The sequence below is a fragment of the Aotus nancymaae genome, unplaced genomic scaffold, assembly GCF_030222135.1.
Source record: "Aotus nancymaae isolate 86718 unplaced genomic scaffold, 86718_ANA_hifiasm-v0.15.2.pri h1tg000030l, whole genome shotgun sequence".
NCBI classification, from domain to species: Eukaryota; Metazoa; Chordata; class Mammalia; order Primates; family Aotidae; genus Aotus; species Aotus nancymaae.
In genome coordinates this window covers 1,893,088-1,907,873 of record NW_026988443.1, presented here as the reverse complement: position 1 = coordinate 1,907,873, position 14,786 = coordinate 1,893,088, and the positions used below count along the sequence as shown (strand labels likewise).

The 14,786-nt window shown below is 36.6% G+C and overlaps 1 protein-coding gene across 1 annotated transcript in view; it reads left to right on the top strand.

The window, feature by feature from the left end:
* ITFG1 (integrin alpha FG-GAP repeat containing 1) overlaps positions 1 to 14,786 on the top strand; it is a 301,870-nt gene that overhangs the window by 81,678 nt on the left and 205,406 nt on the right. Inside the window, exons 7-8 of the mRNA XM_012473547.3 lie at positions 2,059 to 2,123; positions 6,999 to 7,080. Coding sequence (XP_012328970.1) covers positions 2,059 to 2,123; positions 6,999 to 7,080 — 147 coding nt within the window. The remainder of the gene's footprint in view (positions 1 to 2,058; positions 2,124 to 6,998; positions 7,081 to 14,786) is intronic.

Below are 14,786 nucleotides of genomic sequence, written 5' to 3'. Positions count from 1 at the left end.
GTAGTCCCTGTGATTATTTTTAATGAAATGCTTTAACATAGACCCTTCTTTTCCCAAGACTTTCCATTTAAAGACATAATAATAATTTTTAGATGTCTAAGCAAATTTGCAAGATCTACAGTGTACGTATAGCATGTTGTTCATAATTATACAACAATCATTTGAACATGTTATATTTCCCAGCTCATAGAAATGGCAGAGATAGAAAAATCCATTAGGCATGGTTCCTGCCCACAGGGAGCTTTGGAAAGACAGATGTGAAGCCATAATATCATTGGAGGTTGTAATCACTGCCACGGTGGAGGTAGCACAGGAGAATAACAGTAGAGGGAAAGCTATGTCTAGAGAGCGGAAGGAACTCTGGAAGGGAGAGGACATTTCAGCCAATTTTGAAGAGTCCATTCACCATGAGGCTGTGAGGTAGAAGGGCACTACAGAGATGAGAAATGACATGTACAGAGGCAAATAGATGTCAAAAAATGTGACAGTATCTGGCAACTACATTGCTCTGTCTGGAACACAATCTTCTTATGAGGGAGTAGCACAGAATTGAGGCTGGAAAGGTAGGTAAGGTGGCCTTCACATAACAAATAAGGGATTTGCCCTACATCTTGGAAGAAAAGGAATGAGATCAAATGAGTTTGGAAGTAACATGTCATTGGGAGTACATGAGTGACAGTAAACAAATCGCGTTCATAGAGGAATACATTTGTATATCTACCGGCAAAGCATTTTCCTTGTTGTGGAAATAAATACAGAGCTATTTGATACATGGGCATAAGAATGATTCCACTTGGAATGAGGACTTTTGAGTTCAACTAATTATAAAAATAAACAAACTCCTTAGCTTTTAGCTTCGTCAAATTCATATGACATCCTTGCAAAAAACACATTAAAATGTGAATGGTAGTTTTCTGAGCATATGTAATGTAGGAAGGAAAAAAAACCTTTTTTTCTTTTCAGTAATTATGGTCTTCACGTTACTCTTAGTAATTTGTTTTTTAAAACATAAAACAGTCATGTCATTTTAATATTCCTATGAGCCACCTCATCATTTTAAAACCCTACATATTCACTAAGTAAAATTGCCATGATGCAAACATTATAATAAATGCTGCTACTAGAATAGATTTATTTGCAGTTCATTTGGCCTTTGCAATGATAGGGTGTTTGATTTCACTGTGAACCTATTTTTTTTTCAAAGAAATTTTATTAAAATTATTGTACATTTCAATAAAACAAACTTGTTAGCTGGAATTTACGAAAACAATTCTATTACTGAAAATTTGAAACATAATTTATTGTTTATTTAACATGAGTGCAAAAACTTTTGGATGCTGAAATAATGTGATTTAAAATAATGTTGTAAACTATGATACATAGGTAAGTGTTGCTTTTTTTTTTTTTTTTTTGAGACGGAGTTTCGCTCTTGATACCCAGGCTGGAGTGCAATGGCGCGATCTCGGCTCACTGCAACCTCTGCCTCCTGGGTTCGGGCAATTCTCCTGCCTCAGCCTCCTGAGTAGCTGGGATTACAGGCACGCGCCACTGTGCCCAGCTAATTTTTTGTATTAGTAGAGACGGGGTTTCACCATGTTGACCAGGATGGTCTCGATCTCTTGACCTCGTGATCCACCTGCCTCGGCCTCCCAAAGTGCTGGGATTACAGGCTTGAGCCACTGTGCCCGGCCGTAAGTGTTGCTTTTAGGGTGAGAAAACAAATGTGATTGCAATTAGAATATTTTTCTAAAAAATATAATACACTTGGAATAAAGAACAAAAAGTACATGATTTTAAAAAGTGCTACACATAACTGTTATTGAAAATAAAGAATGCTTTTGAAGGACTAATACCAAATATGCTCTTTAAATACATTTTCTTCATTTTCTTTAATACAGGGTCATCTGCTTTTTTTTTTTTTAATGGGATGAAACTTTTTAAAATATAATTTACGTTTAAGTAGAACTGATTTTAACGTATTGCAGTTTTTTTTCTGTTTTTAAAGTGTACACATCAGTAAGACTATAAAACTTTACATTTTTATTATTTTCCTTCTAGATTTATTCCTGACAACATTGAATGCCACCACTAGTACCTTCCAGTTTGAGATATGGGAAAATTTGGTAAGAAATCTTTTCATTGAAGCATTTTAAACTGATGGCTTTCAGTAAAAGCACACAATTTTAGAAAATAAAATGAAAATAGTCACTTGGTTGGTTGATTTCAACAATAAATAGAAAACTTTAAGAGCCTTTGGTTGCATTGCTGCATTTAAACTGCTGAATATTGCTGAAGCAAGTGATTCATTCAGCATCAATTCCTCTGCAGGTTTTTAGGCATGACTGCCAATTAAACCAATCAGGCTGCCCTAATGTGCATGTTAACAGGACCCCTGCTATGCTGTCAGCTGTTGAGAGAGGTTACTGTCATTTAATTTGTCAACATGATGGTTTATGAAGAAAATTCTTTAAAAAAGACTAAATTTTCCCCTTTGCTTTTAGGCTTATATAAAGAAATAAGATAACAAACGCTAAACTTACTGCCAGGTTAACTAGGATTAAGAAATAGGTTTTTTTTTTTTAATTGTAAGTAGAAGATTCCCAAGCCAATGTCATGATTTTATTTTACTTTTAGCTTGATGTAAATTATGTGATCGGTTAATTAATGAAGAATAAACGACCTGAAACCTTTTTTTTTTTTGAGAGAGAGAGTCTTGCTGTCGCTAGGCGTCAGGCTGGGGTGCAGTGGCACGATATCGGCTCACTGCAACCTCCACCTCCTAGGTTCAAGCAGTTCTCCTGCCTCTCAGCCTCACAAGTAGCTGGGACTACAGGCACACACCGCCACGTCCAGCTAATTTTTGTATATTTTAGTAGAGAAGGGGTTTTATCGTGTTGGCCAGGATGGTCTCGATCTCTTGACCTTGTGATCCGTCCGCCTCAGCCTGCCAAAGTGCTAGGAGTACAGGAACCACATGAAATCTTAATGTTAAATTTCAGGCTACATAGTAGAAGACAGGATCTGAGATCAGACAAAACTAGCCATCACAGTGGCATTCGTGACATATTTGTCAAGTATTGAACCTCACTTTCCACACACAGAAAATGGGTGTAAGAGCCTCTGCTTCGCAGAATGTTTATGAAGATTTAATAAAACAGCTTGTATAACGTGCCTGACACAGAGTGGACATTTATCGAAGTTTTCAATCCAAATTAAGCCCATACCTTTTTTTTTTTTTGAGACAGTTTTGCTCTTGTTGCCCAGGTTGCAGTGCAGTGGCACCATCTCGGGCCTCATTGCAACCTCCGCCCTCTGGGTTCAAGTGATTCTCCTGCCTCAACCTCTCGAGTAGCTGGGATTATAGGCACCTGACACCACGCTCTGATAATTTTTTCTATTTTTAGTAGAGACAGGGTTTTGCAGTGTTGGGTAGGCTGGTCTAGAACTCCTGACCTCAGGAGTTCTGCATGCCTCAGCCTCCCAGATTGCTGGAATTACAGGCATGAGCCACTGCACCTGGCCAAACCCATAATCTTTTATAAGTTTTATTAAAAATACTTATGAGAACTACGCCGATTTTTTAAATGTAAAGCACAAACTTATGGAAGGAGATTCATTATCAGCCAGCTCTCCTAGTATGGTCAGTGATGCTGATCATGACTCCCACCTCTTCATAGAAGGAAACTACGATAGGGGGTAGCTTTGTTTAGACAAGATCAGAGCTTCTAAGTACTTCTAAGCTGAGCAATTTGATTCTTTCGTAGGGGAGCATTGTGGGGGCAAGGGAAAGTAAGACATCTAAATCAAGAAAAGACATTTAATATACTACTTTAAAAAATTAGTGCTGGGCGCGGTGGCTCATGCCTATAATCCCAGCACTTTGGGAGGCCGAGGCGGGTGGATCACGAGGTCAAGAGATCGAGACCATCCTGGTCGACAAGACGAAACCCCGTCTCCACTAAAAAATACAAAAATTAGCTGGGCATGATGGCACACGCCTGTAGTCCTAGCTACTCGGGAGGCTGAGGCAGGAGAATTGCTTGAACCCAGGAGGCGGAGGTTGCGGTGAGCCGAGATCGCGCCGTTGCACTCCAGCCTGGGTAACAAGAGCGAAACTCTGTCTCAAAAAAAAAAAATAGTTATATTTGTTTTTTCTGATAATAGAAATACGGTTGCTGTGTTTTTTATGATTGCCATGTGTTAAGTCCCCACTGCTGGGGGATGTTTGTTTGCAGATGGCCTTTCTTTGTCACCACAAGTGAATTGTTCAGTATTAGAAAATGAGAGGTGTATTTGATTAACATGTATCCAGGGGTCAGCGGGAAACCTCATTATAAATAAGTAGAATATCTGTAGAATATTATGAAACACCCTTAAGTTTATGAGGTTCTTTAAGTCTAGGCTGATTTAAACGTAGTGGAGTAAAGCAACTCAATGAAGAAAATAGATTTTGATTGAGTCTTTTGTTATTGTTTTCTTTAAGAAAATGAATAAATTGACTGTTGGAAAATGGGGACTGAGGGTTGTTCCTGTTAAGTGACTGGGTCAGTAAGTAACTTTTTTTGTTAAAGATGGTAAGGCAGTTTTTCTTCGAGTGTACTCCTACAGTGGAGTTTTTGCAATAGGAGAAAGAGATCGGACTCACCTCCAAATACAGCAAGGAAAATTGGGACATTATCACCAATGAGCAGGATGGGGATCAGTGAAAGGGAAACTACTACATGGGCAGGGTAGTGATTGGGCTTAGGTAAGCAGAGTTCTCAGAGGAGCCTGACCAAAGTTTGGTCAAGGAGAACATCTTTCTTAGTTTCCACAGTAACAATAGTCAATCATTAGTAGATTCAGAATTAATTAGTACAGGTAAAATGTCATTTTCATAAAATGAGTGATCATTTTCAATTAAAGAATGGACAGGCACTTTGCAGTCACATACTAATTGGCCAAAAAATCCCTCAAAACCTATAAAACTATATTAGCCAGTAGGAGAATGAAAGCTGCCACAAATCTTTTTACATATCAGTTGTATGTATAGCCCCATGGTAGTGCTCTGGCAGATACAGAAGTGACTAGGGCTTGTAGGCCAGGAGAGCAGCTGGGATGTGAGTATGGATGACCCTGGCTTGTATGATGAAATATACATTATGCTACAGGAATTCAAAGACCAATTGCTTCTCTCTGCTTCCAGAATTATCAGTGAAAGCTTCAAAAAAGATGTGGTATTCAGGCCGGGAACGGTGGCTCACAGCTGTAATCCCATCACTTTGGGAGGCTGAGGCAGCCAGATCACCTGAGGTCAGGAGTTTGAGACTAGCCTGGCCAACATGGTGAAACCCCGTCTCTACTAAAAATAGAAAATTAGCCTGGTGTAGTGTACATGCTTGTAGTCTCAGCTACGCAGGAGGCTGAGACCAGAGAATCACTTGAACCCAGGAGATGGAGGTTGTAGTGAGCCAAGATCACGCCATTGCACTCTAGCATGGGTGACAAGAGGAAAACTCTGTCTCAAAAGAAAAAAAAAAAGATGTGGTATTCCACATAGCTAGTATGAATTAAAGGATTTTAGTGATTGGAAGTGAGAAAGAGGAAAAGGCAGGCAAGGAAGTGCACAGGAGACACAGGAAACATCCAGAGAGTAGAAAGTGACTGGTTTAGGCCAGAATATAAAAGAGATATTAGAATGTAAAACTAGAAAAATTGGTTTATACAAAATCAGAGTTGTTCTGTGAGCCAATCCAGCTGTGAATCCAAAGAGGGGATGGTGTGATCCCCAACTTGAAGCTGGTTGGGCAGAAATATTGGAGGCCCGAACTTGGGACTGGTGTCCAGGGTAATTTGGGGGACTGAGCCCTCAAACTGTGGAATCTGACACTATCTCTAGGTAGGTAGTGTCAGAATTGAATTAGAGGACAATCAGGTGGTATCCACTGCAGAAATGATTGCTTGTTTGTGGTGGGGAAAAATCCTCCACATTTAATCACAGAAGTCTTATGTGTCTCACACATTTGATTCTTATGTGAGAGCATAAGGGAGAAAACCAGTGCTCGTTTTTTCACTCAGACAAATCTGCCATATCCTTAGAGGAACAAAGAAGGAAAAACTCATTTTAAAGTATATGGATAAACTATATGAAGTATGTAGGAATCAGAGTCAGTATCTCAAACAGCAAATAGAGAGGTCAATGATAAGAATTCTGTACAAACCTGAGAGCTCAAAATTTCAAATTTATTATTTTGATTTCTTTTTCTTGTGTGGTAATCTAAAATTATAGAAGGGAAAGCCAATAATTTTTTTTTAATTTTAGAAATTTTTTTGGAAGTCAGATGTACACTGTTTTTGTTTGGAAAGAGTAACTGAAACAGAGGCTCTCTAATAAACTCTCCTTTTCGGTTTGGCTTGGACACCTCTGCTTCTCTGTCAGTACATGGCCACTGTTGTAATCCTTTGCTCCCCTTCTTATTGATAACTTAAATTGTTGATGGATTGGCCCTTTAAGGATCAATGGAATTCTCCTCTCATTTCACTATCTTTATTGTTCCCAACAAATCTCCTTCCCTTAAAATCTGCAAAACATGTCTTTGAACTTACCTATGCTATTTATTTATATGTTACCATCAGAAATTCTATCTTTCTGACTTATGCTGTATCCCCCAGCTGGAGATATAAGCTCTTTGAGGGTAGGAACTAGTTTTGTAATTCCCTTATACTTCCAAAGCCCTCCACAGTACTTGAAATTATTACCCTCTGATATTATGATGATGATTTGGTAAAAGATACCAGAATTGACAGCAAGGAAAGCATACCAGATTCACATTTTCTTCTACAATTCGTGGGAGTTTCTTTTGCCTCAAAATAAAAGTGGAACAGGAGATTGGAATAATTTTTGTGCAATACAACAAAACACTGAAATTATTTGTTTCCTTAGTTCAGTTAGAATGTTTGTTTCACACTTAAATGAATGGATTAAGATGGTCTAATTCAAAGTTTTCTTCATTTAACAGGATGGAAACTTCTCTGTCAGTACCATCTTGGAAAAACCTCAAAATATGGTGGTGGTTGGACAGTCAGCATTTGCGGACTTTGGTAAGATTACTTTTGCCTTTCCAATATCTCCCCATCTTTCTGACCTATTCATATTAATTCCCCATAGCAGGAAATAACTCCAGAGTCTTCAAAGCTATTATAGCTTCAAAGGATCCCTATTCTATAATAGTATTGTACATGACATGTGGTCAATTTCTTAATGAAATAAGGAAAAATTTGTGACATGTTTAAAAAATAGTTTGATGTGGTTTGCAGGAGTAATATGCAAAACAAGGAAATCTACTGAGACTTCTCTAGAGAATACCAGGTATTAATTACCATAACTTCTTCAATGTATATCCAACAAATGGAACAAATACAAGTGAAGGAGTTTATCTGACCTCTTAGAACCAATACTAAAAACCATTTTTATTTACAACTTAATTTCAAAGAAGAGTAGTATCTATCATGAATTGCCCAAAAGAGGACATATGAATTTATGTTTTCCATAAGATTCTCCAGAATCAAGTTCACATTGGCCAGGAACTTCCAAAGCATATGTGGCTCTTTTCATCATTTGTCAAGAATAATCATTAAAAGGACTTTGTGTTAGATGGGAAAGTGGTCTGGGTGACCCCTACCTAAAAACTGTTCAGTGCCCATTCCCATCCCGCTGATCCTTCATTATGCCAATTAACCACTGTAGGCTTTCCTCAAAATGTAGATGAGATGTCACCATATTCAGATACCTCAGTTTCCTCATATATAAAATGGAAATGATAATAATATTCACCTCTAAAGCCTATTATGAATAGCACAATGCCAATAAAAAACAGTGTCAGGCTTATAGTAAGAGTACAAGAAGTTAGAGTTTGAGCCGGCTGCAGTGGCTCTCGCCTGTAGCCACTTTTTTGAATATTGGCAAAAAAGACTGCTGGATCCAAAAATACGAATATTAACATACCAAAAATATGCATTTTTCCTGTGAAAAGTGTACATTTGAATACGTTTGTGAATTGCATCCAGCCCTCCGTCTTACTTTCCACCTACTTCCTTTGAACCAAAACAAGGGAAGTGACTGACAGCTGGGAAGTCAGCATGATTCCAGAAATTTACCATTCAGTTGATAAAGAGTGCACATGCTTAAATAAATGATGTAAGTTACAAGAAGTCTGTACCAAAAAGAAGTGTTTTTAAATGGCCCCCAGCTCACTTGTCTAAAAAAATAGAGAAGACTCGAAAGAAACACAGCAAAAGGATAATAATGGTTTTGTTAAAAGTAAGATAATAGATTATCTTATTCTCTATTTTCTAAATTTTGTTTTGTGGTTAGGTTAATTTAATATGTTAATTTAGTAGTGAAAAAGTAAATTATAGAGAAGTAATAGTCAACCATGGCAAGAAAGAAACCATAATATATACTTACTTCCCAGTAAAAAAAAGTGTTAAAATTTTCATCATAGAACTTCTGAGTTCATATAAAATTGATCCTATTTTCTGAGTGACATGAACGACTCATTTAGAAAAGGTCATGTATGGCTGTATGTGGCGGTTTGTACCTGTCGTCTCAGCTTCTCACAGGGCTGAGGCAGGAGAATTGCTTGAGCACACAGGTCAAGGCTGCAGTGAGCTGTGGTCGAGCTACTGCACTCTAGCCTGGGAAACAGAGTGAGACCTCATCTCTAAAAAAAATTTTTTTTAAAGGTGAAAGAAGAGGTTATATAGTTTCACAGGGTCTTTAACTCCAAATAAAATGCAAAAGTTAGACCTTTGAAAAAAAGCAAACCTCTGTTATACTTAAAATATGTGCTGAATACTATGTCTGAAAACTGATTTTAAAGATAGGGTCCTTGCCTTTAAGAATTTTACAGGCCAGGTGCAGTGGCTTACACCTGTAATCCCAACACTTTGGAAGGCTGAGGCAAGAGGGTCACTTGAGATCAGGAGTTTGAGACCAACCTGGGCAACATGACAAAACCCTATCTCTACCAAAAATACAGAAAGTTAGCTGGGTATGGTGGCACAAGCTGTGGTCCTAGCTACTCAGGAGACCGAGGTGGGAGGATCATTTGAGCCTAGGAGGCAGAGGTTGCAGTGAACAGTGATCACGCCACTGCACTCCAGCCTGGGTGACAAAGTGAGACCCCCGCTCAAAAAAAAGAAAAAAAAGAAATTTATATTCTAGCTGGGAAGACAGAATATGAATATGTAAAAAATCAATACAAGAGTAAAGCGGCAAGTAACTACCACAATATAAGAGAAACCAAACTGCATTTCATTGTTGATTATGAAATTAATGCCATGGAAAAAATGCTATCTAAGTCTTGTGGCAATATAGATCATTCTAAGTTGAGAAAGGGTACAAAAGCCTCATGGAACTGGTGAGATTTTATACTGGACTTTGAAGCAAATATAAGGTTTGGCTAAAAATATGCGAACATATAAAAATGGTTTGGTTAGTGACTAGAGAATAAACCAGTTTGGGTTGAATCAACAGCTACTGTAAAAATGTAGAAGCATAATAAATGGCCTGGGAACACATTGGATTAGCAAATGAATAACAGATGAACAAATGTTGATTTTATTCTGTAGACGTGATGGGAAATAGTAGAATAATTTGAACATCTCTTTGCTAATACCTTTTTTATTAACTTCAGAAAGTAAAGTTGAACAAAATCTGCTGGTCTGGTGGGATATGCATAATATAATGCTTCTTGGGCATGCCACAGGAGTTCAAAGGAAGATTATTAGAATCTCTGAGGTACCTGAGATTTTGATGTTAAAAGAGAGGCCGATTTAAACAGTCTTAAAATACAGTATTTTCTAAAGGTGGAAAACACTCAGGAGACAGGTCAGGGCATGAGGTGGCAAGAGCCAGAGCTGAACTACATCAGTATGTGGAGGGAATCAGTAAATTTACTGATTGGTTTGACACTAGGGAAGAGTAGAAAGTAAAGTAAAAAATTGACTCTGAATAACCTAAAGAAGGGCGATACTATTCACAAAGATAGGTAAATCAGGAGAGAAAGCTGAATTGGGTACTGAGATGCTTTAAAGTTACCACATTAATCATGCTGTAAAGACAACAAGGTCATCGTGTTTAGCAGACCTAAGCTGAGGAAAAAGCCAAAGCAGGTGTGAGAGCCCTTTAAGAGGGAAGAGGTCAAGACTGGGATGAGCCCTCCAAAGAAGGTGTAAAATGGAGATTGACAGAGGGTGGGAGAAAAGTAGGTGCTAAAAGGTGGTCAGAAACCATCGGCAGATATTAAAATGTGATGCAAGAAGACCAAAAAAAGACCTTTAGATTTTTATTTTAGTAGGGTATTGATGGCCCAAAAGTTACCACTTGCAGAATTCTCAGAGCAGTCCCTGAGTCATAGAAATTACCCAGTAAACACTTGCTGCTACTGGTGTCAGATGAGGTTCTGGACCCTAGTCTCCTATTTGGAACATCTGCAACCCATAAATGTCTCTCGTAGCTAAGCAATCATCAAGGAAAGTGTATCTTCTAGAAGACATGTTTTTGTCTCGTCCTACTATATCATCCTTTTAAACTGTATGTTAATCTTGAGTCTTCTTCTACATAGGCTCTTAATATCAGATTCCAGAATTCCTATAATAAGGTCTTATCTCTTATTAAATTATATAGGACAAAAAGTCAATAGAAATTAGACTTAGAGGAAATGCGTGTCAATTTCATATGTAATACTAGATGTAGTGGAAATCAATAAAAGCTATAAAACTGAAGGAAAAACAAATCTTATATAGAATGTCAGCATTTTTTGTAGATTGAATTATTGTAAATGTCATATAAATTTATTTATAAATTATCCAGATCTCATGCTAACTGTTGTGTATCGCATCTTCAGAAGGAGATCATACTTTCTTCTTCAAGTAAAGGGAGAATACTGGGCATGATGAACTCGGCCTTGGAATTGTCAGTCAGATCTAGATAATCCTATAAAAAATAAAGCAGCTAATGAAAATGGAAAACTGTCATTCATGAAAGCTATAAACATACTGGAAAATCTTGAACAACTTAAAGATAGTGTCATTGATGGTTAATAACAAATATGATTCAGTTGAATGGCCCAGTACCTAGCACAGTAGATAATCAATGACATTTAGTAAAGTAAAGGAGAAAGGCAGGGATACCCCACATTAAAGTTGTTTTATGAAGCTTTATAATGCTTGGTAAAAATTCTAATGTTAATTCTAAATTAACCATTGTAGAGCTGATTTCAAAGCATTTATAGCAATTACGCTCCCTTTGTTTTATGGCTAGGTGTTTTCAGTAACCTTCTGACAAATTAAAATTGTTTCTTCATGTTTGATCTGTAAAGTAAATCAGAGGAGCCATGTATGGAAATGTAAATTTAATATTTAGTCTGAACGCTAATTGGCAATTGAATTTAATATTCTCTCTCACAAAAAAATTTTTAAAATCACATGCCTTCAAATAGGTGACGATTATATTATCAAAGAAGCTAGAAAACAGAAAGTTCTCGTTGCTGTACTTTCTGTACTTGGTTTTATTATGTGAGTCATTTAAGATTGGCTTTTGGTCCACAGTCTTACATTAATGGCACATTTTTTTGTTTGTTTCTTATAGTTGAAAATTGGCTGCTCTTGTTAAGTAGCCCCTTTTTCATTAAAAAGGGACATTGAGCACTAGTCAAAAATTATCAATAAAACAGAAAAATGTTTGAAGTTGCAAATACTCTATTTTAAATGTACTACTATACCATATCACTGTCATTGCCAGTCGGAAATTATCAAGTAAATACAGATATAGAGTACTTTAATATGTGTAAATGGGCAAATTAGATATAAGTGCTGCATTATAATATTTTTATATTCTTCGAATTGTATGGTACAGACATGATTCAATCAAATAGTTCAGTCTGTCTGTTTATTCTTTAAAATTGTGTAGCAATTTGTTTTTCTTCCATTTAGTTCCCTGTTTTATAATGAAATATTTCTATTGTGTACAGGGTATTGATTAATAAATTTAAAAAAATAGTTTTAGAGTTCCTACTATTTGGACTGGCTGTGTATTACATACTTGGCATATAGCGAAGCCTCAGGCATGCAAAAACTCTGCTCTCAGGAAGCTTAAATTCTGTTGAGGGAAGAAAGACAAAAACAAGTAAATTAATAAGGAATTGTTAGAAAGTGGTAAGTGCTCTGATCAGAGGAATTAAACAAAGTGCTATAATAGGAAATGAAAAGGGCTATTTTAGGTAGCTCGTTGGAGGTTACATCTGATCTGAGACTTGAATGAAGTTGTAGAAGGTTTTTGGGGAAGATGTTCCATGCAGAAGGAACACGTAAGTGAAGATGCTAAGGCAAAAATGAGCTTGATGTTCGAAGAACAAATAGAAGGCTGGCACTTGGCCAGGTCTTGTAGTGTTTTGTGGACAAAGGTAACAAGGAGTTTGGATTTTATTCTAAATATAATTGGAAATTTCAAGGAGATTAGTTGAGCGGAAAAGCTATGGTAACTTGAACCAGGGAAACCACTAGGAAATGGATAGAAGTAGTCTTACTTAGGACATATTGGAGACGAGATTGACAGGACATGCTGTTGGATTAGATGTTGGGGGGAAGAGTAAAAGAAGAATGATTTCTAGATTTTCGGTTTGAACAACTGTGTGGGTGGCAGACCCATTTGATGAGGTAGGAAAGGAGTAAGAAGAGGAACTCTGGAGTTTGTTAATTGATAGCTCTGTTTGCGACATGTTAAGTTTGAGATGTCTATTAGAAGACAAAATGAAATACAAATGGGAGATAAAAGCTCTGGAGAGACACAGAGTTGGATACTAGAATGTCCTTGTTTAACTGCCATTTAAAAGATGGATTATGGATAAATGAAGGAGCACATGTCCAAAGCATCCTGCCTTTCTTTCTAACACTATAAATGCACCTGTGCTGAGTCACACTGCCTCCTTGGTGTTCTGCAAATTGTCCTTTCTGAGGCCTTTGCCCTTGCTTATCCCTCTGCATGAGATTCATCATGACTCACTCCCATACCACCTTCTGGTTTTGCCACTTCACCCTCTCCTGGAGGCCTTCCCTGACCACTTTATTTAAAACTGTAAACTCTACCCCCAGCATTCCTGACCCCCTTTCCTGCTTTATTTTTCTCCATTGCAGACTATTGCTGACATGGTATTCATTCTAATCATGTAGCCTCACCAGAACTCCATTGGTGTGTTTTGTCCACCATTATATCTCTCAAGCCTATAGCAGTGCCAGTCACATTACAAATAGTAATGAATAATTGTGAATGAATTATTTAATTAAATGAAAAATACTCTGTTCAATTGGATATTAAGTATTCAGTATTAACATTGAAAATTTTTAAATAGTATGATTGTTTTTTAAGAATTGAGTTCAAATTTAGGATATCTTAAGACCTTCAACTATAATCCTAAACTAAAACTTCTGAGACTCATTCATATGATGAAGATTAATATATCATTACTTTTACTTATTTTGATTAAAGTTAAATGATTAAACTAAAAATTGTTCTGAATCTAAAGTACATGGATGCTGATTCCAGTAGGAGACATCTTGGATCCTTACAAATTGTTAAGTCTTAAGTCTTCCTATTTACATTTTCTAATTCATAAATTCTGACCAGTAAACAACAACATGCATTATTTACAGAATTTACTATTATTCGGCATTTAAATAGGCAACTGTATTTGCACAGTTCCTTAATATCCTTTTGTATTTTTATAGTGCCAATTCTGTTTCCATGTATTCGAAGTCATCGTAACCAGTTTAAACAGTTCTCCCTCTAACCTGCAGGACCTTTGTCTCCCTTACCCTGCTCTGCCCCTACTATCCCATCAAAAAAGGATAATGGTTTTAGAAATTTTTGGTAAAACAAATATTTTATGTGCACTCATTGCCATAAAGCACCCAAAGTTGTGAGATGTTCTTAGAGTACTCTTCTAATATTTGCAGTACTCTTTCAAACAAATAATGAATCCAGTTGATTAGTATTTCCTTTTCATTCCACGTCTGTGGTGGTTGGAATGCAATCGTTACCACAGCAAAAGTGATTAGTTCCTGAGTTTCTACTTATAATAAAGACTTCTCTGAGGCATCTATCTTAGAGAGTCATGGATGCCAGATATGATTCTAATAAATATTTTGAATGCTTTTTGATTGGAAATTATATTTTATATAAAAATTATAAAATGGCTGCTTCATAGTCTTGACTTCATACATACTCAACATCTAAAGTGGACTAGGCTATTTTAGTTTCTTTTAAGGTATACAAATATGAGGAAAATCGGGGACTCTATATCCCTAAAGCCACTTTGTACAGGTTTGCATTCTAGGTAAGAGTGTTTTTTTTCCTAAATATACCTCTGATATATTGTATTCTCAAGACAGTATTGTGCATTTAATTTTTTTAATGATTCATGGTATTATGAATGTATACTTAGCCTTTTCAATATTAAATTTAACATACTTAAAAATGCTACAGGATAATGTTGCATTTTACATTATTGCATGGCTGTTTTGTAATCTAATAGATGGTATGTTTAATACTTTCAAATATAACCCACAAATTAATTGGAACATTTGTCACTCTAAGTCTACCCTAATTAATACAATTGATCTGTGATTAATGGAGCATTCCATAAAACTGTCATGTAAACTTAACTATGTGTATCTGTTTGTTTGTTTTTTTGTTTTTTTATTGCATTTTAGGTTTTGGGGTACATGTGAAAAACATGCAAGGTTGT